This window comes from Argiope bruennichi, chromosome 4, assembly GCF_947563725.1.
Source record: "Argiope bruennichi chromosome 4, qqArgBrue1.1, whole genome shotgun sequence".
NCBI classification, from domain to species: Eukaryota; Metazoa; Arthropoda; class Arachnida; order Araneae; family Araneidae; genus Argiope; species Argiope bruennichi.
Genome location: NC_079154.1, coordinates 9,790,367 through 9,818,196, shown reverse-complemented (window position 1 = coordinate 9,818,196; position 27,830 = coordinate 9,790,367). Strand labels below are relative to the sequence as shown.

Sequence of the window (27,830 nt, the reverse complement as noted above, 5' to 3'; positions counted from 1 at the left end):
CAATGGTCTCAACTTAATTTGCGTTGGGTGTTACTTAATTGATTGTAAATGGCTCTTCTGGTGAGATTAAAAGCTATTAAAAGTGTTAAACATAATAAATCGTTGTTCGCTTTCTCTTTCCACTATTTAAACTCCTATAAATTTGCATAGATTGGAAGCTCCTAAGTAATTTCACAATTTGACCAACTGAGAGATTAAACACAAAAAAAGGAAAATTTAAGTACTTTTTAATTTCTAGGACAGATAAATAAATAAAGCTGTAAAAATAGATACTGCAATAAATTTAGACTATCATTTCGTCAATGCCTTTGAAATTATACCACATCAAGTTCAAATCAAGAAATAAAGCATTGCTTACAACAGAAAAGAAGATTCTCATTCAAAAGTTATTAAAGTATATGATATTTAAAATTAAGTTAAAGTATTGTTTAATATACATAATGATATTGCTTATTATTACTATTTCCTCATCAAAATTAGTTTTACACAACAGTTTATGTTAACAGGTAATAAGTAGAACTAGCTCTATTTGATTCAATAACTAGTAGCTTCATAATAAAAAATAATTACCCAAGTCATTTTTAATATTCATTCACTCGGTAAATAAATAATTCAATATAATTTGAATACAGAATTAAAATACAACAAAAAAATGAGGCAAAAATAAATGTCTATAGTTATACTGAGAGAATTTTTTTTTTTTTTTTTTTTTTTATCCAGATGATATTGATATTTTTGAGTTTTGGACAAAATTAGAGGTTACTGGTAGCTAAAATATATGATTAATAAATGGAAATGCCAATTTTTGAAGGCCATCTGTAGCAAAAAAAGAAAGAAAAATGCATTGCAGTATATTCATTCATAATTTTAAACTAATGTAAATGAACCACCTCCCCTTTGTATTCTTTTAAAATACAAAGAATTCCTTTATCTTTAAAATGTTAAGATTTTTGTTTATTTACTTTAAAACTGTACACCAGATTTCGGAATTATAGGTTTAAAAGAAAAAAATTGAAATAAGAGATTTCAAAAATTGTTCGATCAAGTTATCACAAAAATTCAAAAAATTAAATTTTTTTTTATTATTTTAAATAATTTTTTCTGCATTTTTACAGATTTATATCAATAATAAGCACTGGTTATCGACGAAATTTTGTTTTAATTCTTAAATTTTCAGATATACTAATTTTTAATATTGAGACATTAAGTAGTCTATTTCTATGAAAAGAAAAGAAAAGAAAAATACAACTTTACAATTAAGGCACTGAGTAATCTATTAATGTTGGTGAATGAAATTAAAAGGACAATTTTGCTGCTTGAAAAGCAAAGCAAATAAAGTAAAATTCATTTTTGAAGTTAGAAATAAAGTACACACTTCATGAATGAAATTGTTTCAGGAACTCTTGCATGTCATTAAAAAATAGATTAATTATTGTTTAACATATTAATGCACAGAAAAACAAATAATTTTGCATAGCATAAAGTTGAGCATATTTCAATAAATCGAAAGTACAATAAATACATAAATTTAGGAAAATCACTTGACAATACAAAAAATTACACTCATGAATGTCAATAATTCAAGAGGTCAGAAATTTTCATAGTAAAAAATTAATAGATAGTATAATATTCTTGTAAGAAGAATTGTATTGCTTCTGGCACTTGAAGATACATAAACATCACATTGTTACAAGAATACATATTCAGGGAAACATTCAAAAATCAGCTTTACAATCTCATGAACCAATCATTCATTCATTCTCATTCTCATTATTAAATCACCCAATTCAATTATTTGTTTGTTCATACTCTTCATTCTATAAAATACTTCACAGACATCACTTTCTTTTTCTAAAATCGTTTAAACTGCATTTCAAAAACTTTCTCTCAGACAGTTTCATTCGAAAAACTGTTATGCTCAACAAAAACAAAAATAATAAAATGAATTATTACATGTATACATATATTAATACCAAATTATTGAAGGAAAGTTCACTTCTGTGTGAATCAAGAAATATATATATAATTGGATATTTTATAGAAACATATACATTACATAAAAATCATAACACAACCTCAAAGATGAAAACATAATTCAAGTGAACATATCTGAACTCACAAACAATTCTTTAGAAGCATCATAAAGTTGCAAAAACGCAATAAGTTAAAATTCAGTTGTAATATAGAGATTCATTATTTTTTTTTTAATATCATTGGCATAGTTTTTTACCTTACAAACCTTTCTATATTCTTTAAAATGTTTTGTATTTTATTTTATGTGTTTGTATAGTTATTATTATATTACGTAAAAGAATAATTGATAAAATAAATAATGCATTCAGATTTTACAAAAAAATTAAACAAGGGAAACTAAATTAATAACAAAGAAATTATTTCTTTTTATATATTATTAATGCTTGATTTATAAAAAAGAAGAAAGCTATTGGTCATAATACATATCTGTAGTTTTATTTTTTTCAAATAAGCTATCTAAATTTTCTAATCTTACAATAAACTCAATTTTCAACAAAAATATTAATATGGCTCACAATAATACTGCCAATCCATTTGTAGGCTTTAATAATAATTTGCTCACAACATTTTAAGTTATTAATGGAATAGTGCCAATATTTAAAAGTTAGTAACGATTGTGGGGCTTGTTAATAGAAAAATAACACAACAGTTATTAAGTATATTAAAAATAAAACTTAAAAATTACCAACTTTTTGCATTTTAAAGGCAAGAATTATATTTATTGTTATTGATAAAATAGCTAACATTTTTTTATATATACATTTACAAAAAAAAAAAGAAGAAAACATACATTTATTTTATGTCAGTATCAAAACAAGCAATCATTAGAAATTTTTAAATAGCACAACTGTCCTTAATTTCTGATAGAAAAAAAATTAAATTGTTCTACAATCTTTTTTTTTTAATTTTTTTATATCAATGATTGGTTATTATCCAGTTGCAACTACAAAGAAATGATACATTAAAATTAATAGACCTACACTACATATTTCAAGTTTTTTTAATAATCCTACTTTTTGCTTGACATGTTTTTAAATACAGTATTTGAAAATACAGCAAAAAGAAACATCAACTAAACAAGTGAAAATATTATACGATTAATAAAATATTTTGCTTAATTTAGAATATTTTTTTTTTCACCTGACAAAAAGGGCATTAGATTTTTCATGTTCAGAATGAATGAATCACTATTTATACTGCCAGCATTCAAACAGCTTAAAAATTACGAAACACAAAATTGCAATTTAGTAGTGAAAATAAAAAGCAATAATATTTTATATATTATTTATATTTACACAACATAAATGCCAGCACTATTTAATTGCTATCCATATTAATCAATGATTGATTTGTTAAATTGAATACAAATATAAATGGCAACTGATTAATGACATCAAATATTTTTTTAAATGATTGGTTAAATTAAGAAATCTGAATTTTTATACAGTATTCCTAATAAAAGTTCTCACTAATTGTGAGTTCATAATTGTATTTCTATATTAATACGAAATATAAAAATAAAATGTTTATTGAAGAAAAAGTACTGAACAAGAATTGGCATACATTATATTATTACAAACATAAAAAATGGAAACTTTATTCTCAACAATTTAAAAAATTTTCAAAACGTTAAATTTGTTTAATTATTATTATGATTAAAAATTCAAAAAGGGGAAAAACTCGTAGTATATTTTTTATACAAGACATATAAACAAATATACAGCATGCAATACAGTAAGAAAAATAATAGCAATAAGACAATAAGAGCCATGGTAAAGTCTTTTTTGTCAAGTGTTAGCTCTTGACCATACTAAACTAGCACCAAATTTAGTGAGTTATTGCTTTAAGGAATCAAGTTAAGTGATCATGTCACTTTCTTAAGAATAACCAAGAAATCATAAATTTTATAAAATACTCTATTTTTTACATTTATTAAAAACATTTTCAATGACAATAGCAATACTTTTCAATACAAAATTAAATTTTAAGTTTCAAATCATTTCATACCAATTCTAAACCAAAAATTGGATTCAGAATATTTTTGTAAAACCAAGATTTGAAATGGAAAAAGAAATACCACATATATTATGAAAATTTAAATAACAAAACCATAACAATAACAGAATCATAACATTATAAAACAAAACTTGGAGTCAGTGTATTTTTGTAAAAACTAGATTTGGAAGGAAAAAAAGGAATGCCACACATTTTAATATGAAAACTTAAATCACAGAATCATAACAATAACAAACTGCCAATAAAAAAGGCCATGAGAATTTTATTTCATGAAGACTGCACAATACAATCACTACTATTTACAAAGCATACATTAAAAATGGGTATGATTAAATATGATTGTGCACAAACAAAAATATACAGTATATACCTAGATTTCATTTAGTTTAAAAATCAGGGCAAATTTATGAATTCAAATGTATGAAAAAATGTATGCATGCATAATGAATTAAGAACTCTATACATTTTATTTACAGAATGAAAAATTTAATGAATAGTAATAATTCCAAGATGAAAATATATTAATGAGTACATATCAAACTTGTTTCCATCTGAAAAACAGCAAAACCTTTATATTTTCTAAGATTGAAAGGTGTTTAATGAATATAATTTTCATATTTCATTGTGGGGAAAATAAAGAACTAACACATTTTATGCCACTAAAAGTTTCAATATTAATCATCAGATATTTTTTGTTCCTATTAAAAAAAAAAAACCTGAGTACATGCATATTTCATGTGCATAATCTTACAAAACTGTTGATGTTACTGCTACGGAAGATTAAAAAACAAATCTAGATAATAACTGAAATCACCAAAAACAATGATATCAGAGAGAGGGAGATTTTACATCACCATTTATCCACACTTTTAATTATCAACAAGGCACAAATTGCAAAATTTTAGCATTAATTTTTAACTGCAAATTCAAATGTTTATCTTATCCTACAACATTCTCTATATGATGCAAAGTCATCTAAAGGCACAACAGAGTTATATTTTGAAATAATCTTCTCGCAATTCACTTCATCTATCTCTATTGAAATTAGGAAAAAGAATTTATTTGGCACTCTACACAAAAAGTAACACAATACCTCTTAAAGAAACTTCTCACTCTCTCTTTCCATTTTCTTAGATTAGAAATCTTAAGGAAACTAATATATATAACTTTATGGAAATGTTAGAAACATTTTTTTTTTAATGAATAGTTGCATATTTGTACAAATTTTAAAGAATGAATTTAAACAGCATAAAAATTTTTTTCAGTCTTTTAGAAAAATTATTATTTTTTACTTTCATTCAAGGTATAAAAACATTTTTGCAATCCTTAGCAAAATTTCACAAATCATGGGAAGCCCATATAATAAAACTTAAAATTTCCCACTGACTTTGACTGAGCAATAAGTTATATTCAGGAATTCAAATATTCGAATTTCAATACTTGTTAATAATACAGATAGGATCAAAAACATGCAAGTTTTAACTTGCTAGAAATACTTTTAAATTTTTGCAGAATTACAAATAAACTGATTATATTTTTCTGACTAAAGAAATTAATATGAAAACTAAATAATATAATACATTTTTTAAATATCTGCAATTTTCACAATACAAAGCCACTTATTACTACATTATAATAATTATGGCATTATTGCTTTAAATAATTATTGCTAGAAATTATGATATTGTTATAATTGTGTCTTTTTCCTCCAAAAAATGGAACACCAAAGATTGTCCATGCACAATTTGCAAGTTTTAATTTAGTTTAGTTTAAGATTTAAAAAATGAGTTGCACAATAATTCTAGTATACCAGAACACAAATGAATAAATTCCTATGAATATCCACTACAGAATTTACCTTTTAGTATATGACTTTAGAGTAAGTGAAATCAAAACAGTATAGAATACATTCCAAAATAAATGAAATCCTTACTTTAATATATATTATTTTATATCATGAATGAAACACTAGCTAGTAAAAGGAAATGATAGTGGAAATATAACTGAAATAATTCTCTCAATTATGCAAGTCATTCAAACTCTGAACTATTAATATACAATTTATTTAGTTACAATATTTATGGAAGCTAATGAGTTGTAAACACCAATAGGAACCTTCAATTGTCACTTTTACCCTTAATCCATTCTTCTAAAAGGGTTACATTCTTTTACACTGCTGCATTCAGAAGCATGAAAAAAAATTGACACAAATCAAAAGACTAAGTAAAACTCATGTGATAACAGAAAAGCAAGAAACTCAAAAAAATAATAAAAATATGTTAATTTGCAAAGACTTGACGACTAGAATAAGAGAGGTGGCTTTTTTTAATTGAGCATTCAATCACACACACACAAAAAAAAAAAAAACTGCAAAAGGTATCCATTATAAATAACCATCTGCTCTATTACAATTTTGTAACACATGCGGCAATATATTACAATATAGATACCCCCCCTGATCACTTGGTAAAATGTAGACAAACAACAAACAATAGATTAGCAAACAAAAAAATAATGAATTCAAAGATGATTCTACTTAATCAAAAAGGCAATTAATTAATTTTAATAGCATTTATATTAAAAGATTTTGTTAAAATATTTAGGACCAGGATATAACTCCTAAACTCAGCCATTATTTATTCAATTTCCTTACAAACTTTTTTTACTAAATACTTTTAATTAGTGCAACAAGATATAAACCACAATAAATTATTGTGAGTTAACTTATTAACATAATTTTGTTAAAAATATAAAAAATAATTCCAAAAGTTTTTTAATTTTAATAATTACAAGTTGAATATTTATCTATATGAATAAAATTTCAAAAGAATAATATATGAAAGTTTTAGCTTAAATTAGAAATAAATGTCCTAAAAGAACAAATTTGAACATGAATTTTTCAACCAAATTGCAAAAATAGACTTCATTGTTAAATGAATGCACTTGATAGATAAGAATAGTCTTGCACACTAAGTAGGTGCCTATGCAGAATTTAAAAAAAAAAAAAAAGGCATGATATATAATGTGTGTTCTCCTTGTGAAGGTCACCAGAATAATCACAAACACAATGCAAATTTATTCGGAATTTTAAAAAATTCCATCAAACTAATGGAATTGATCATGAAACATGAATCACGAGTCAACTTGTGATCACAAGTCAATCAATTTAACTCAAAATAACTAGGCAAATAGTTAAATTGCAAATACAATTAATACATATAAAATAGCTATAACAAAATGAATGCAACATCTAGAACACAAATAAGATAAAATTAGTCTCATTATTTTTCATGGGTTTTTTTCCCACCTGGTATAATAAATAATAGTTATACTGTACCCTTAATAGTTATACTAAAAATAACTGAATGTAGCAAAATTAGTTTACAGCATTTAGATTTTTAATTTATGAAAGTTATAATGTAATCCATAAATAGCATTTTTCTCTTGCTACACCAATGGCTATTTAAAGTATAATATTCCACAATAAAAAGGAGATCAAACATAGAATCTTTCTCAAGACATGTTAAATTGTACTCTGAATTAAAAAGCTAAAATATATCAAATACAAATTTTCATATAATTTTAACTTTAATATCATATTTATTAAAAAATTCAAAGTATTGTAACTGGAACTATGTGACACTAAATTTCTATTAAAATCATAAAAGCAAATTGAATGATATTAAAAACATATCTTATGAATTAAACATATCAAATCAAACCAATTTCTCTATTTAAAAAGTAGCTAAATCTTTCCATTAAGAATCTGATAAGACTAATGGAGAAATTACCATTACTTTTTTATAATTAAAAAATATGATGCAAAACAAACACTATTAATAATTCACTATAAATGTAGGAAATGTTTTTGAGATCTTCGAAAAAAAATGATTCCTACAACCATTCAGATTTGAATAAAAACTTGAAAGCTGAAACTTTAGTAAACTAAATTCAATTATTTCTAAATTCACTTATTCAATTATATCTTTTTTAATTTAAAATTATTAGAAGAAATAAATCAGACGCCTATATATTACAAATTAAATAATTCTGTTTTCAAATGCTAACATTTCCAAACTAGAAGTCATTAGAAAATTGATCAAAAGTGACAAATATTTTTAAACATCCATGAATAGTTATAAAAAAAATGCTAAAAAGAATTCAGTTAAAATTCCATGTTATTTCATTATACAGAAAAGTAAAAACACAAATATAAAACTGCATACATATTATAGCAAATTAGCAGTCATATATTTCCCAAGAATGCATTAATTCTCTTATTCAGTAGATAAGAATGCAAAATTATACTAGTTCAGAAAGAAAATATATCCAGCCAACCCAAAATTTTTTAATGCATGATGAATTTTTTTTAATTGATATTAATCATGTTCCATTCTCAGATTAAGATCTAACCTGCACAATGAAATTTTATTTTAAAAAAATTATGCCATCATTCTTAACGAAAAGACAATTCATTATAGAAACTTTCATCAGAAAACCTGACTGAATCAACAGTTAAAAGATACTGTTTATAGCAATAATCTACTAATTTTATACTTGCAAATTCCACTCAACAAAAGAGCAAAACATAACACATTAAATGTGCAACACTTTATCACAATTATATCACTTAAAAGTACAGCTCATAAAATAAATGTAATAATTTAAGCTTGAATTGTAATCTGTCATTACAATTGTAAATTATGTACAAAATCAATTTTATCGTATACAGAAAGTACTTTCGCAAAAATAAAATTGAAAATAAAATCATTTTGGTCCCACATGCATAACATAAAAATGTGCTAAATCACAATTTTAAACTACCAGTCTAATATATATATATATAAATGTAAGTTAAAATTTTCCCTATCAACTTATCAAACTTTCTGCAAAATTTAAACAGTATTCAATAATGTTGTGCATAGAAAAAAGGAAGACATAAATGAAATACTGATTGAAGTATAGTTTTATTACTGTTATCCCAAGTCTCTGAAAAGTAATAAATAACCATAAATTGATTAAATAAACATTTAATCAAAATTACAATAGATCTATGTCGCAGACAAAAAAAAAATCATTGGTAATTCATGAGGAAATATATTCTCTGTTTTCTAAGATGATTTTCTAGCTAGCAAGTTATTTCAAGAACTTCAAACAGCCCTACAAATTGATAAGGATTTTTTTTAAAAATGAATGCTATCAATTATGATTTTGGTCAGTAAAGCAATTTATCAAAGAAAATATGATAAAACTTTTTAAAAAATGAAGGTTATTATGAAAAATAAATATATATACACAACTAAAATATTTAAGCTCAAAATATCAATCTGAATGCAGCAGAAATGATGTGATTATTTAAACTGATCAATGCCTTAAGAACATTTTAGTTCGACACGGAAAAAAACCTATGATCATAAAGCACTTTCATACATTTTTATTACTATTTACAAAGTATCACCTTTTTTTCCTGATGAAAAATCATCACAAATTGATCAGAAATATGAGTTAAAAACTTAAATAAAAATGCAAGATAATGAATTTCACAATTATGTAAACCTATATACAGGAGTTATACTATTTATATGATGAATGTATTTAATTAAAACCAAAGACATAACTGTAGTCACTTTCACCAATCACGTTTACCATGAGCTAATTATCTAAGCAAAATAATAGCTCAATTTGACTAAACCAGAATTATGGCACATTAAATATCATAGATCTTGAAGATTAGAAAAAAATACTGTTCATTGTAAGTAATGCATCCACTTTCGTATTTGTCTTCTATCTACAATACCTTCTATGTGCTTGGCCTTTTTGTCTTCCATTCATACACATACTAGATTTTAATAAAGGATTTTTCAATCCTATGCATAGGAAGTTTTTAATGATTTTATACAATTAATAAATAAGGGAAACACTCTTTGGGTTCAATATAGTTAGCTTATGGGTTTAAAAATATGTCTACATTTGCAATTTTTTTTATCACTTCAGTTCACAAAGACTTTCACAATAAGAGTATTTTATAATAAGATTAGTTATATGGTTGAGCACTTTTCACTGTGGTCTGTAGAAAGATGGCAGTATAAAGAGGCCACAGGAACATATTTCATTTTCTACAATAAAGGAATGCATAGCTAATATTCAGGATTTCACCATTTCTAGTTGATCTCTGTATTCAATAAACAGCCGCTGAAATCTTAGATTTGAACCAATGATTAGCAAAACTTCTTTTAAAAGATCCCTTTTTTGCAGTTCCTACAAGAAAAATACAATATGTAACATAAAAACTATCATTATTTTCCAAAAAAAAATGTGGAATGCTATTCATACACTAAATGAGAGGAGTAAAAATCAAGTGGCAAAACAAACTGATGAATATCTAAAACCAAATTCAGAATAACATGAGCTTATTTCTTTTCTTTATAAATAGATAGCATCAGTTATTAACAGACATACTGACATGCATATGTAGCAATACAAGTTTCTCAATCATAAATAAATGAAAAATATCGAATAAAGTCTTGAATAATAAATAAAAATCAATACAAATTTTCTACTGCTAATATTAATTTATTTTTCAGCTAACTTTATAATCATTCTTAATCCACATGGTTAACAAATACAAATAAAGTTAATAAAAAAATTTAATTAAATCTACGATTGCAAATTTCAAGTTATCATGTGAGAACATTATTATTTTTAAGACATTATTTGTCTTAATTAATTTAAGTCATTAATTAATTAAGACAAATTATTAATTTTAATCATTAATTAATTTAAACCAGTTTGAAACAATCACCTCTCTCTCTCTCTCTCTCTCTGTATATTATATATATATATATATATATATATATATATATATATATATATATATATATATATATATATATATATATATATATATATATATATATATATATATATATATATATATATATATATAATGATAATTTTTTTTAAACTTTCATTTTTAATTTTTCTAGCTGGCAAACAAAGTTTTGGAGGTTGACCGATTTTGAGATGAAATAACAGCTATGATGTCATAGTTCTACATCAATCTTTTAAAAACGCATCTGCTGTCAAAGAAGCATATGTAATAATAAAGCAATACTGGCAAAAGCAGGACAACCTTTTAAAAATGCATCTGCTTTCAAAGAAGCATATGTAATAATAATGCAATACTGGTAAAAGCAGGTAAAAAATATATGCGATTAAAAGATGATGAAAATTTCCATTTATGCTTTATTCATTGCCTACGCGATTTTGAGCTTCAACATTCATTGCCTATACGATATCGAGCTTAAAAACTCCCTAACCAAAACAACATCATGTTCTCGCATGATAATATAAATAGAAACACATAATAAGCAATAATTTTTATTTCTTCAAAAACAGTTTGGTCATAAAAGTGTATGGGATGAGAGAGACGCAAAAAAGCTAAACATCAATGATTTTACAGTTTAGTTTAAAATGTTGGTGAATCAAACTATATATATATATATATATATATATATATATATATATACACATAAAAGTGAAACAAATGAAAATAAAAAAATATCTATAAAAAATAGCAAGCTAAATTTAAAAATACAATACTTATTTTTCTGTTTTCTAAAAACATATGAATCATGATTATAAAAAAAAAAAAAGTTAAGATAAATTTTATAAAAAGGTTAAAAAAATATTTTATCAACCAATATATTTTCCTAACACTCGATCAAGAGCTATTTTCCAGAACTGTCAAATATGATGCTTTAAAATAAGGTATAAATTAAGAGTATAAATACCAAAAAGAAATTAAAATCTAAAGAGCATACAAATAATAACTTAAAATTTGTAATTGTTACCAATATAGTAGGCTTCCAGTCAGATGTTTTCGATGTTTTAATAACTGGTCCAAGCAAACCATCACATAAATCTCGTAACCTTACTTCAAGACCTGTTCAAAATATGACAAATTTATAACAAATTATTTCAGCAAATTAATATATATAATTAATGTACTTTGAGAAAATATTTATTGGTTTGAGGAGCACATTCCAAGGCTAAATTTTCTAATATAATGTTGTTGTTTTTTTAAACTGCAGTTCTCATTTAGTAAAAAGATGCTTATGAATTGTGCAATTCGAGGCAAATTAAAATAGTAATTTCATATTTCTTATTATTCTTGTATAAAATTTTTCATCATACTATTCTTTTATCAAACACTAAATAATATATATAGTACTGAAAAATGCATTACTTTTAGGGAATAAAATTACCTCAAGTAATTTGAAAAAGACAATTTATTAACATGCATTAACAAAAAGAGCCTTGAATATTAATACCATCACAACATACAATTTTAATTTCAATGAAAATATATAAACTCTCTTTCAATTAAGAAACAGTTTTATCTTACCTTCTTGAACTAAATATCGGACTAGAGAAAGTAACCAGAATTTGTACTCTTTGCTGGACTTCAAACTTAGAGAGGCAGCTAATTGGTTATCTAAATGGCTTAATGTTCCTATCTGCCTCAAATTAGGATCACTACTTACAATACCACGGGCAAGCCTCATAGTTTTGCTAGAAAGAACATAATGTTATTTAGAACAATGCACAAAAAGAACTTCCAAAATGAAACTAAAATTCACAATAAACATTAAAATCATTCCATTTAAAATTAGCAGATTCCCCTCCCCCTTTGTTTTAAAACAATTCAAAAGTAACACCTTGGCAACTGTTGCTGAAATTCTGGGCAGTGGTAATCACCCTCAGTGAAATGAAATATGTGTCATTTTTTATATTGAACTTATGTTTGCAAAAAAATGAAAAATTATATTAACATATTTTAAATTTTTAAGAGAAGAAATTATCTTTCAATTTTGAAATAAAGTTTGGTTTTAAGGAAAAACATTAATACCTGCAAACATATCAAATAATCATATTATAAAGCATCAAATAGCTTCAGATATATTCTTTTTGATTTAGTAGGATCAAACAGGAATTTAAAGAAAATTATGTATAACACACATCAATTAAACATTAAAAAATTTCATTTAATTGAAGTGTACGAAGCTACTTTAATTATCAAGAAATTAATGAACCATAATTAAAAAATAACTTGTTAAAATTTAAAAAAAAAAAAAAAAAAAAACAGCAAAGAGGAGGGCCCATTAGCATCTGTCGCTCAGTACATCTAAATCTCTAACTATCACTTTGAATCTCTGAACATAATAACATATTTAAAGGGATATTTTTTTTTTCAAAATGACTGAAGCAGTTAATGAAATTCATGAAATTTAAAATTATCTGATAAAAATATAAGTTGTTATTTTATATATATAATTAATAAGTTTTACCTCTGAGTTTGACCTTGTAGAGCAGCAAGTGGTAATATTGTACCATTAGAAAGCTCTTGAGGAGAAAATCTCAGCTGATGATCAGAACACAATTGAAGAGCATTATTTGCACTGCTTACCAATAACCTGATAAATGATATATTAATTTTTTTTAACAAAATAACACTTTTAATTTATAAATTAAAATACAACTAACACATTTAACTACTATGTTTAAGACTATTTAAAAATCATTAGAAAAAACATGTATTGTAAAACTAGTTTGCTTTCATTGATGGAATTTCATTTATGGAGAAACTACTTGAAGTATTATGCATGAATTGTTGCATAAGCTGGCAATATAAAAGAATATGCCTCCGCAATATGCTTTTATATTATGTTCTAGTATATTATAGCTTTCAGAGACATTAATGCAATCAGTTAGCTGCTTTATAGTGTTGCAGAATGGTCATGTCATGTTTATGCAAATCACTATTAATAACACTAATAAACATGGTATAGAAATTTCTCTAATATAACACTAATGGCAATGGCTCTCTAATATAACACAATGGCAGTTAAATGGCAACAGTCAGATGTAAATAAACCATCACACGAATTTCACAGTTGCAATTAATTGAATTCAACACTTTGCTTAGCTAATAAATATAGCTGCAAAATATTACTAGATATGTTCTGGTGATAGTTCACTGTGTCGCCAAAAAGTACATTCAGTAAGAAGTAAGATATACAGAAAATCAAAAAATAAACTTCAAACAAAAAGTTAAATCATAAAATGGATAATCATTATATGTCTTGCCCTTCGAAATTTATATTCATATCTTTCAAAATTATTCTCTTACAAAAATTATATCATCTAAAAAATTTTTAAAAATTATCTTCTTAACAATTTAATTTCTACACAATTTTTTCTTTAATTTTAATAACATTTTCAATATACCTTCTATAATACTATTTTAAGTGCCAAAATGGAATTCAAACTCATTAAAACATTCAATTGTGCACTTTTGCCAATCATTAACAAAATATTGTTGTACTGTAATTTTAAAATACTATTTAGCTTTCTAGAAAAGACTGAGGCATGATTTTTCAAATAAAATATTTTCTATGTAAATGGTCTCTGCTTATTTGTCTAGTTAAATTTTTCCAAACAAATGAGAAGTGCAGACACATAAAATAAAATATTTTGCAAATACATTTATCTTAAGCTATCCACAAACAACACTTGAAAGAACTTGAACAACTTATGAATTAATAAGAATTTAATTCATAGTAAAAGATGCAACATAATCCAGATATCAAGACATTTTTTGTAATTAAAAGACAACAAGAGCAGAGTAGCCATTTATCAAAAAAGCATTTAATTTTGAAAATTATATTTTCTTATGACAATGCTACTTGTGTTGCAAATTATTTTTAGAAAAGCTACATCTTAATAAAAGGAGATATGTCTTAGAAAGCAAAAAAACCAAAGCAATTGTCAAATTAATAATTATTTAGCAATTTATAACTTATAATATAAGAAAGATCAATTTAATAATTTATCCGTGAATGTTTTCATAATCAAACTTCAGAAAGCCAAAATTATTAACTATTTTGAAAAGTGATCAAAAATGGAAAATATGATTACATAGATCAGACTCCCCCCTTCCCTTCCTTTTGCAAAAAAAACTTATAAAATCTTAATGCATCATACTATATTTTTTGGAATTACTACTTGAAACTTCAAAAATAGGTGATATTTTTAAAAAATTATGCAATAGAGAAGTAATAATAAATAATAATGAATTGAAATAATGATAGTTCTATGATAAATAATAGAAAAAAATTAACTCTTGATACATATGATTTATTCTCTTCAAACCTTGCTTAAAGGAAAGTGAGTTTACAAAACATTCTACTTTGTAGTAGTAGAGGAAAAGGAGACTATTTGTAGTTAATGGGAATTCCATTATTTCAATTAACTTTTTCAATCCTTTCATTTATTAGGGAGAAAACAATTGTAGATTTTAATTGTTTTCTTTCCTTTTGATATGATTTTTTGCCATATGTATTAAGTGTACAACTTTGCTTCAGGCGTTTTTTCCTAAAATTTGGAGTGTTATTCTTAAAACCGATTATCAATTCATGATTAAAAGTGCTGTCCATGGTTAGCCACTGCAGTTTCCCTTTCTTTTGAAAAATGCTAGAGAGTTGAGGAAAACACTGAGTCTTTTGAGGCAATCCATGAATTTAAACACTTCTTGGACTTCTTCATAAGAGCAGAAATGCTGATCAGTCAAGCCAAGTGCATCGATCAAAACAAATGATAATTGGAAGGAGCAATGTCCGGAGCATTTTGAAGAATGTCTTAACCAGTTTAAGACATGTAGCTAAGCATTAACAAGCTGGAAGATAACTTATTTGCGCCTCTCTTAGTACTTTCGCTGTTACTCCTTAAATGCTCAGAAAAAATGCATCAATTGCATTCAAACCTATCTCCTATGACGGTTTCACTTAGTTTTAACAGCTCATTATATATCACACTGAGTTTTAGTCCCACCTAATCTAGAGTATAACCTTGGCACTGTAAACATTCAGCCTAGTTGTGGATTCTCCATGATTTTCTACAACCTAGGATTATCAAGGTGGACCCAATCTTTCATGTGTCACAGTCACAAAAGCATGCAAAAATGCATTCCAATTCTATATTTGAAAGGGACTATTCACGAACAATGAAATGTAGTTCAACATCTCTTGGCATCAAATTGTACAAAATCCAATTTCCTTGCTTTTGAATAATATCCATGCCATTGAGGTCTTTTGAATTGGTTTGTTGAGTCGCTCCCAATTATTCAGCCAATTCTTGCAATTGATACGAGTCTTTATTAAGCAGTGCCTCCATTTTGGAATTTTAGAAATTTTTCTCTCTTCTCCCACCATGCCAGTACTCGATGTCAAAACCACCACTCTTGAAGCGCTGAAAACACTCACAACATGTTCTTTTCCCAAGAGTACCATACTTGAGAGTATTCAATGCATCTCACTCACAATTTTCTTCAAATGAAAACAGGAAATCTAAACTTCTGCCAAATAATGAAAATTTGGCCCAAAAATTGACATCTTCAATCAAGAATAAATTTATGATGCAAGTAAAATCATTAATATAGTGCTGTCATTATGCTGACAGATGTCCAATTTTAATCTGCAACATTTTTTATCTGCTTATTCTGATCAGAACTTATCACAGCAACCATCCATCAAAAAACAGCAGAAGCACAGTTGCACACCTAATACTAATAATGGGGTATCTATTATTTGAGCTGTTAAATTTTACCTCTTTCTGCTTCATTTATAAAGTGAGTGTGATGTTTCTCTTATATGGTATAACTAAACATCCACAATAATGTTTTTATTTATAAATTATACATATAATATATGGCATATAAAGAAAAACCTTGATAAATAAACACACAATATTCTGCTTGCAACAAAAGTACAATTTTAAGGATTGTTTAATACTTGCATTCCTAATAATTTTTTTGTTACTTCAGTTGAATTCATATACTTTTTTTTAAAAAAAATATTAGTTATCACTCAAATGACTTTCATAAAAAAAGAAGAAAAAATAAAAATTAAACATTGAAGAAAAATATTAGGCAAAACAATATATATATTAAATAAGATCTAATTTCATTTTTTTTTTTTAATCTGACACTGCATTTGCTATTTAAGATATGTCAAAATATATTGTTTAACACTTTCAAAGCTACTAATACGCAATCTAAGCTACTAAATCTATTACTAATCTAATATTAATTATCTAAATCTCCAACTAAATCTTAATTACTAAACTACTATACCAATACTATGCAATCTAAACTGACATAAGATACAAATTTTAGCCCACAGAAATCGGTATTGGAAGTGAAGATGAGATATCTCATCGGTAGCATTGAAAGTGTTAAATCAATGAATAATATCTGAGAAAAGCTATGAAATAATCAAAATTTCTACTAAGAATTCAATCCTTTTCAGGGTCAGTGCTGAATACTATAACTTACCAAGCTTTCATATCTGGACTAAAAATATAGGATTTGCCATTCGACAAACTAACCATAGGTATACCATTATCACTAAGCCCTGTTCCTCTCACTGACAAATCTCCTGTAGAGTCATCTAGAATAAATTTTAAAAATACTTTTTTTATGCTAAGTAAAACATACATAGACAGTTATAAAACCATTTACTCAAAATTTGACTACATTAATAAAAAAAAAATAAAAAAAAGCTTACCTTGCATTATTGGATACAAAGATTCATTTTGTAATAAACTTCTTAATTTTAAACAGTCCCTGTGGAAAATAAAACATTTATTGCAGCTATTTAACAATGTGTCGCTGGACTAAATTGCCTGCATATATATACTTATGATTATGCTCATTTTAAATATCAAAAGACAAATGCATTGCTCAATCAGTGGGGAAAAACAAGTAATAATTAAATAGTTCAATATATATGATAGAATTTCCCAACACTCACTTTTCAAATACTTTTTTCCCGCAATGAGTTTTTTTTTTTTTTTTTTATAAAGAAGTATTTTGAACTTCTTTTAGAATCGTGCATTCTTTACACCAGAAAAAGTTATTCGATTTTCTTTTTGTGCAAAAAATTTATAAATTAATTAATAAATATAAATTAATAAACAGAAATTTATTTAACACAATTATCCAGTAAAATTCAAATTATTTTGAATCAAAACTGTAAAGATTATTTTTGTCCTCTAGAACACAAAAAAATTTAAATAAGTATTTGTTCTCAAACTTTCCTTTTTTTTTTTTTTTTTTTTTTCTTTTCTTTCTTTACACAACATCGTTCAACCTCTAATTTGTGAGGCTCTATTCTATTTGGTAAGAAATCAAACTTTCTGGAACAACATTGGGATTTTCACTTAAGAAAATTTCTGGTGATTTGATTTAATCTGAAACAATCTGCTGTTTTGATTTTGTACAATTTCTCTATGCTCCATAAATAATGCAGATATATTTGCTTCAAAATAATCACACGCATAACAGTCTGCTGCTACATGAGGAATTTATCAGGATTTTATTAGTTACCTTATAGATATGATTTAAATAAAGTGAAAGCAAATTTATTTATATGACTTAGCTTCACTCAATTATATAATAGCAGTTTAAAAATACACATATCCAAAATGCGTATTTACCATAATAAAACACATTATGTTTTGTCCCAAAATTATAGGAAGAATGAGAACAGAAAAAAACACAGTATCCTATTGTAATGATATGTTTATTAAGAGTTTGATACAGGTTCCAACAAATTTTAATTTTTTTTTAATTAATTTTTTAACTTCAATAAACAATTTCTGTTTTATCATATTAATTAATATTTATAGAAAAGGTCAAGTTTTATTTCTTGTATCATAAGTATGCTTAATATCACTGTCTCTGCTTCTAATCCTTTGCCCAATTTTTCTATTTTCAGTAAGTATAGAAAACATGCCTTAATAGGTTAAAAATCCCATTATACAATTTAAATATCTGATTATTCCAAGCACAATTGCAATGTCTATTTAAAATGCTTATTTAGAGTTATTTGTTTTGTTAGATTTAATTGCAATATTTTATGGATTATTTTCAAGATACAATAAGGAAAAATATTAGGAATTATGCTTAAAACTGACAGTTGGAGTACAATAATTATTTAAATCCCCTTTAAAGAACAGAAGATATTAACTGTCTCATACACGCATTCCTGTACGAAAATATTTTCCCACATACCAAAAAATGTATTAAATTATAATTAAATCCTTTAAAAAAAAAGAAAAAAAGACAGAAGCACAGCATGCAACCAACTTACCAGACTGACATGTAACCTTTTGAAGTTATCACCATGACATACTCATCGCTACAGGTGAGGCGAGTAATATGTGACGTTAAAACAATTGGAGGAAACAAACGCCTTCCATTGTTTGAAAAAACTGATAGTGTCTTGTCTTCACAAACTACACAGCTGATCAATCTATAAAGTCAATTGTTAAAGAAGTCAATTGAATTTATAAGCAAACATTTATAATAATCAAATTAAAATTTTTTTTAATATTATGTTGAAATTTATTTGAATGTGATAGTAAATAATAAAGTGCTATTGTAAAACTGCTGACTACATAGAAATATTAAAAACAGCTTCGGCATATATATTAAACAAGTTTACTGCATTAAGAACGATGTGCTTAAGTTATAATGGAATATGGTTTTAAGGTAAGGAAAAAACAAGGAAAGTAAGCGAAACAACAATTTAACATTATTCAAAATAATACATATTAAAAGAAGGTTTATAGAAGGTTAAAAGAAGGAAAAAAAAATCTTTATTTACTATCTAGAATTCAGCAAGGCAAAATTTACATATTAAAGCGGAGGGTATATTACCTCCCATGCTCTTTAATTATAAGTCACATAAAATTAAGGACTCGGATGAAATACAGTATAAAACATTTTTGTTATCATGATACAAATCATATAATGATTACTTAACAAAAAAACATTAAAAAGCAAGATTTTATTTAATTATTTTTGCCAATTGAAGTATTAGGGCATCAATTTCCATAACTTCTGAAGATTTTTCAGCCACCAAATTCATGGAGCTAATTGACCTAATCCATAACAAATAAGGTACAACATTTCTGTAACCAAACGTACATTTTCAGCTATTTCACTTTCAATGAATATATGTGAAAATATTTCTGATATATTATTGAATGAATTACAGAACGAATGTGATACAACAAATTTTAATGCTTATAAAAATTCAGCTTTAAATTATTGTTCTTGAACTAAAAAATTCAAATTTTTTTATTTTTGAACATTAAATCTGACATTTTTAGATTTCAAGTGTCATTCCTTTTAGATACTAAGTCCAGCATCAATGATGATTCTTTAGCACTGGCACAGTCTTGTATGTTTTCCTCTTTTGGTCTGTTTTCCAAAATTACTTAGGCTTATTATCTTCTTACAAAGCGAGCAATTGATTTTGTGGAACTTCTTGAACTCATTCAGTAAAATCAGAATTGATTTTTCTATCTATCCACTTTGTATTACATACTGATTTTGAGCAACTCATTGATTTAAAAGTATTCTCTTAATCTACTTCGAATATACCCACAGTTTCTCAAATAATAAATAAGCCATTCAATAAACGCAAGTATAGTTGACTAAACACCACTGCACTACTTCCGCATATTGAATGTTTCTATTTTCACCAGAGAAATGTATTCTGTTCTTTTACACAAGTCCAGTGCATGCTCATTAGCAGCAATTCAGGAATCAAATGGAAAATGAACAATTGTCTTGCAAATCAAAGCTCAACTGATCCATACAGTGAAAAAAGGGAGAGAATAGGAAAGGGGAGAGTTTCTGCATTACACAATCGTGAATGGTATTTTTTTGCTTTCGGAAACTTTGACTATGATCTTTTATTCATGCAATTGTTAGAGACTGGCATTTTCTAAACATGAAAAAATAACTAAGGGAAAAATTCTCTGTTTTTATGTAAATTTTCAAATTTTCCTGCTTTTTTTAGATGATAATTAAATTTCTATATTTTTCCCATTTTCTCTGTCCTCCCAGCAGCGTGGCAATCCTGATGTAATTTATTTACTGAATTCTTTTTACAGTTGACATCTCAGTGGGTTGATAGATGCATGCTATAATTGTTGTTCAAACATCAGAGTCACTTCAAGAATGTTAGAAGCCAAAGATTTAAACATACTACCAGAAAAGAAAAAATTATTAGCAACACAATAAATTTGCAATGTTATTCTTTAACATTAACATAATGAAATAAATATGCTCAAAAATCTTCATTAATGCTCAAAAAAATGCAAAACGAAATACAAAAATCAAGTCCAGACATTACCTGCTTCCAGCAGTAGCAGCTCCTTTACTATTAAGGGCAATTTCCCATTTTAAATTAGTGCCACTCAAGCATTTTAACCTATGTATGACAACACCTGAACCAACTGATATGTTGTTTTCAATTTCTAAATAGACAGGTGTCCCACTAGTTTTTTCATGATAAATCTGCAAAAAATTTTTAATGGAAATATTAGATATTAAAAAAGTACATTATTAATATACATTAGCTCTAAACTGAATTTCCAAAAGCATGAAAAGTTCATTTCCAATAGCATGAACAAATGCAAATTTAAGGGCACTTAAAAGGGATTTTTAAAAAGTTTAAATTTGTATTTTCTAAATAGAAATTTATGAAAAATTTGGTTGAAGTTTCTTCACTTAAGAGCTATTTAATTACAAGACAAAAGTAGTACATATAGTGACATATTAATATGCAATTAGAAATAATAATCAGAAATATATATTACTACTACATTATTAAAATAAAGAAAAGTTTGTAGAAAATATAATTAAAAAAAAAACAGTCACATTCAATTCTGTTTGGAAAATAACCAATACAATTTATAAGAAAACAAAAATAAAGATAGTGGATTTAGTATAACATTCAATGACTTCAATTCAACTCTACTTGTTTTTAGTAAAATTGGACCAATGTGAAATCGCAGTTATTTTTCATTTCAGAAATGAAATTCTGACAGATAAATTGTCTATCACAAATTATTTGCTTTAAAAAAAGAAAAATTGCAAAAATATATAAAAAAGCAAAAGCATTTAAAAAATACAAAAAATATTTTAATTTTTTATATAATTTCAGGAATTATTATATGTAAATACAAATATAAGCTAATTTTAAAGAAAAATATTTTTACCACGACATTTGCTGTTTTGTCAACTTTTAATGCTGGTAAATGGAGGGTAGAATGTAATTGTGATGATTTGTCTGGAGACATAGTTTTCTCAGGAACAACTGTTTTTTCTGCTGGAACCTAGATAAAAATAAAATAAAAAGAGTTGATTTCATGTTTAAATTAATACATATTCTTAAGAAATGGAATTATCAGTTTTAGAAATTAATATTCGGTATATTAATAATAAAACTCCTAATAACTCATAAATTGTCATAAATAAAGGATATTATAAATACAAACATAAGGAGTGAAAAAAATGATGAATATAACTTTTTAATTCTACAAATAATAAGATGATAAGTAATAATAAAAATATAATATTTTATGGCATAACATCAATATCAGGGAAATTTTCATTGAATAGACATGAAAATATGACAAAAATTAAAAGATCCAAGAGCAGAAATGTAGTAAAAGTGGATTTATTTATTACATAATGAACCCATAATATGCTTTATTACAAGCACAAAGAAATCTTAAACTAAAAGAGAAGAAAATATGAGACCATATATACAAAAAAAAGCGAGTTCAATGTATTTGTAATAAATAAAAAATTTGTGTCAATTGTCAGTAAAGAATATAATTTATTAATTACAAGTAATGAATAATATTTTTTTCAATAAAAATATTAATGAGAAAGTTAGAAAATAAAGAAGTGGTGCAGTGAAAGATAATTGAGTCTTTCTTCAAAAAAAAAAAAAAAAAAAGTTAAGTAAAAAATATATATAAATTTTATGTAGCTGATAGTAAGTATAAATCTACCAAAAACTAATATCTACTATGCTAACCATCACAGCAAGTACACATATGCTATAATGAAATGGATTCTACCACTTTAACTTCCATAATGAATCTCTAATTTAAATTTAAATCTTGTTCATCTACTTCTCATATTTGGTCATCCAACTTAAACTTCATTCCACTTCTCCACATACCTCATGTGGTCATTTGATCAAAATTGACATGCTCAAAGTATCTCTTCAAGTTTTCTCCCCTTAGGGTAGCACAATCATTCAGACTGAGCAGAAGTGCACATGCACTGGCATTCAAGAAAACAATCTAATTTCGGTCAGTGATAAGCATTTGAATAAGTATCAATAGAGAGTAAAATGTCTATGTTTTGTGGATTTTAATTATTTTTCAAAGCATCAAAAGCTGCAATTTAGTATACTCTGCCTCATGACAAATAAATTTAAATAAGATGCTTAAGAAATTTTAAATATTAATTACTTCTATTTTTTATTTAAAAATAAAATTCAACTTATTGTAATATATATGAACATTTATACTCCCATGTGTAATTAATTAAGATGACATATTTTCATTTCAGAATAATGCTAATTAGTTGAAACTTCATTTTGAAATGTTTTTATATTTTTATCTCTTGAAAAATAAATATGATAAGAGCAAAATAATAAGTTTATTTCATGTCAACGAAACGGAAAATTAAACATTATATATTATTCTTGGAAGTATGCAAAAATATTATAAAGAACTGAAGAACATTCTAATGACCAAATACAGATTATATAAAGTAAAAAAAATATCAAGAACTAGATGGGGGTGGGGGGGGGAGAGAAAGGGATCGGTAGGATTCTAAATGATGTAGTCTGGAGAAAAATCAATATCTCCAATACAATGGAATTCAATACACCTACTCTTGATGCATTAGTTACATATTTCCTATATATTTAGGACAAAAACATTTTCAAAATAAGTTTGAAAATATGAAAATATAAATTTTATTCCATAAAATCTATTTGAAAAATTACTAAAACATGGAGGCTTCAATAATAAATAAATTCAAAGGAATCTAAAAAATACAACTTACAAATAATTAATACTTATTACATAAATTAATTTTTCCAATGGAGCAAAAATTAGTTATTTTGAAACATTTATAAATTATTTATTAAAAAAATATACCGATTTTGGAGTTTCAGAAATTCTGTTTTGGCTTTGTGACAAAGGTGGCCGACCAGGTTTCTTTTTTTCAGGTTTGCCAGGTAACGGAGTCTCAGCTTTCCGTTTCTGTGACGTTACTGGTGTTGCTTCTGATGAATGAGTTTTAGCTGATAATGATGATTCTTTTGTTTTAGCTACAGTTGTATTGATAACAGCATCTTTAGGCTTTTCTTCCCTATCATAAAAAAATTCAGAAGATATATAATTTTAACATAGTAAGGCATCATTTTTTACATAGAAGCTACATATATTTATAATAAAACTTAATGAAGAAAAAGCATATTACATTCATATAAAAATATTCGCATTTCTCAGAATTAAAGTACAAATAATTGTTTAAAAGGAAAAAAATTCAAAATGTGGAGCTTGAAAAACAATAGAGGCATATATCCCTCCCCCTCCTCCCCAAGAAGGTAAAATTACAAATATTACAGATTTACTACAGCATCAGAAATTGGCTTTGGATTCAATTTATTATAAGACAAATAATGATGTTTATCAATTAACTCAGCATATCAAAAAGAAAATTTTAAGCAATTTTGTAGGCAATTAACAAACACAGAAATAACTAATTTCAAATATTACATAATAATTTCCATCAATCATAAATCTTTTAAAACTGGTGTTTATGTTTCAAATTTTAAAGAAAATTGTATAAAAGTAGAAACTCACGTTTGATCTTGAACAATGGGTGTTAAAATTTCTTGCTTTGTAATGGTTTCTTCCTGTATTAAATTAAAAATTAAAAGTATTCAGTAAATCACATTAATAAATATGTCAAGAAGATATTTCTTAAAATTCTGTGGGAAAAAGAAAGCAGGCATGGAGTTTATAAAATATATTTTATTCCTTCATAATTGCAAAAAGAGTATCATTTGCTGGCATTATTAAGATTTCTTTTTACAAATTGTGACTAGGAAGTGCCATAGTTTAAAGAGGATAGAAAAACAGATAGACAAAAAAAAAAAAAAAAAAAGACAGACTGGGGAAGCATTTAGAATTAATATAGTTTTAAATAGAAACTTAGTTAAAACATTATTTTGACCACACACATTTAGACTCAATCCAAGGACATAAGAATCCAAAATCAGTATTTAAAATGAAGCTTGAGTTTTAATGATTAGAAAATAATTATTTTTAGAACACAGATAAACTAATTAAAAACTTTCATGGATATATTTCAATGCAAAAATATATTGAATTAATATACCAATATAAGGTATAAATGCAAATCCTGATTTGGAGAAATATTCATCAAAGTGATTGCTTTTATAATTGATATTTATTTTCTCACTTTCACCTCCCCAAAATCCAAAGAAATTTAAAAAAATTTAAAGAAAGATTATAAAAATTACAAAGAAAACATAAAAATAAATGTTTAGAATTTGGTATTTAAAAAGGGCTAGATAAAGACCCATTTTTTTTTAAACTATATAAAAAAAATGGAAATATCCTATATCCAGTTTAATTACATCAAAAATATCCAGTTTAATTACATCAAAAATATCCAGTTTAATATAGATAGATATTCACGTACCAAATTTTAATTTAAAAATTAATTTAAGGCGCTTTTTTCTTCTTTTCTTTTTTTTGAGGACAGATTATTTACAATCGATTTTGGTTTTAAATAAATCATTTTAAATAAAACTCTTTGAAAAATTTAGAGAAAAAAAAATCAAGAAAAATTTATTTTAAAGAAAAGAATCAATCAAGCATATTATTAAAATTTGGCATATTTGATTTTCACACCTCCATAAATGGAATTAACTTCAGGAATAAATAAAATGATTTAATTCATAAATGCAAATCCAAAAACGAATAAATTTGATAGTGTCTAAGGGTGTCATGTCAAAAAAATCTGAATAATTTTTTTAATGCAAGAAAATATTAGAAAAGTAAGAATGAAAAAATATGCTATTACTAATTCATATAGCAAATAATTATTATAAGCCAACAGAATAACAGTTTTCTAATTATGTGAATGAAATCAAAAGAATAAAAACATTAATTTAAAACATCAAATATAAACACATTGAAGTATAAAAAATAATCATATATAAACAAACCTGTGGAGCTTTATTCGTTGAATTTGTAAGTACACTGGATTGTTTATTTGATGTAGTTGAAACAATAGGGGCGCAATTTGAAGTACTAGATATGACTGATGTTTTTATGGAAGTTGCTACTAGAGATGTGTTTGTGCTATTGATGACAGAATTGACTGATGAAACGACACATGAAAATGAATCAACTGCAGGAGTTGAATTCTCAACTTTTGTTTGAGAATGATGACTAGAAGCATCACATGACTCATCACGTTTTTCAATAACAATCTTGCTCTTACTTTCAGAAGAAGAGCTAAATGTGGGAGGAGCTCTGCTATTGAAAGGAGCAGGAGCTTCACTGTAAAAGAAAAATCATGTAAAATATTATTTGGCAATTAAAAGAAATCTTTAAAACCTAGGACAAGACTTGTTTTGTTACTATTCTGACAAACCATCAGATTTTTTTAAATAACTTTTATTAATTAAAATATATTAATATATATTTACAGATTATATAACTTACATATTAAAATATATTAATATATATAAAATATTAAAATATCTATTATTTAATTAAAATAAGAAATATATTGCTTTTCTATTTCAATTTTTTAAAATTAAACAAAAATCAATGAATAGTTAGTGACAGGGAATTTATGTGATTTGGAATTGTGAAGTGATACAGAATTTATGAGAAATTGATTTTGGTACAATCTACAATTTTATTTATCTTAAGACAAATATAGCTCTAATGATGACAATAAGTAAACATAATCAATCCAATACTTTTTCTCTTCCTCTTTTTTTCTTACAAAATAAATAATAAATGATTTTTTTCTCAGAATTAAAAAATGCAGTAAATTCACAGGTAACTATCAAAATTCAACACTAGAACAAGTTGACAGTAAATGAAGTTCAACGCAGGAGTACTAGGGATGGTGGGAACATCTCTCTTTCAAAATGAGTGAAATTAAGAAGAAGTTACAGGTTGTACATTGGTGTACATCTTTAAAATGCTTTTATTTCTATATGTATTTCTAAAAATAATCAATGGTGTGTTACTTGAGTTCTAAATTTCATCCTTAAACTAATAACTCAGAATTGATTCAAAGAAATTGTGGTATTTATGATATGATCTCATATCTACAGGATTTGTAGGACTTCTAATATCAGATTAATTTATTCTAATATCAGATTAATTTATTCTAATATCAGAGATATGGAATAAATAAACTGTAAATTGCTTGCCTTCTCATAAAGCAGGTCTAAACATAATAATAAATAAACTATATATATGCCAAATGAAAATACTTGATCCATTTATAAACTATAAGTCACAAAAATTAAACAATCTCAGTTAAATTAACAGTAGCAGTTTATATTTGGTCAAGATATTTGTGAAATGCCTTTCTATAAATTTGAAACTATTTTTTTGAAAGAAAAAATTGCAAAGATTCATTGATGAAACTGTTAGAGTACATGTAATATGAAGCCTAACATCGCCATTTCATAATTTTAATAGGATTAATAGAACTAAAAGTTTTTCTATGTCCTTAAAAAAATAATCAAAACACTAATGGACAAAGTAAACTTAGA

At 25.4% G+C, this 27,830-nt stretch overlaps 1 protein-coding gene across 1 annotated transcript in view; it reads right to left on the bottom strand.

The window, feature by feature from the left end:
• Nucleotides 1-8,915: 8,915 nt before the first annotated feature.
• LOC129966696 (protein HIRA-like) overlaps nt 8,916-27,830 on the bottom strand; it is a 38,514-nt gene continuing 19,599 nt past the window's right edge. Inside the window, exons 16-27 of the mRNA XM_056081215.1 lie at nt 26,256-26,592; nt 24,862-24,914; nt 24,151-24,364; nt 22,186-22,302; nt 21,318-21,481; nt 19,263-19,424; nt 17,676-17,734; nt 17,444-17,558; nt 13,401-13,526; nt 12,458-12,624; nt 11,904-11,995; nt 8,916-10,308 (exon numbers count right to left, since the gene is read on the bottom strand). Coding sequence (XP_055937190.1) covers nt 10,195-10,308; nt 11,904-11,995; nt 12,458-12,624; nt 13,401-13,526; nt 17,444-17,558; nt 17,676-17,734; nt 19,263-19,424; nt 21,318-21,481; nt 22,186-22,302; nt 24,151-24,364; nt 24,862-24,914; nt 26,256-26,592 — 1,720 coding nt within the window. The 3' untranslated portion in view covers nt 8,916-10,194. The remainder of the gene's footprint in view (nt 10,309-11,903; nt 11,996-12,457; nt 12,625-13,400; nt 13,527-17,443; nt 17,559-17,675; nt 17,735-19,262; nt 19,425-21,317; nt 21,482-22,185; nt 22,303-24,150; nt 24,365-24,861; nt 24,915-26,255; nt 26,593-27,830) is intronic.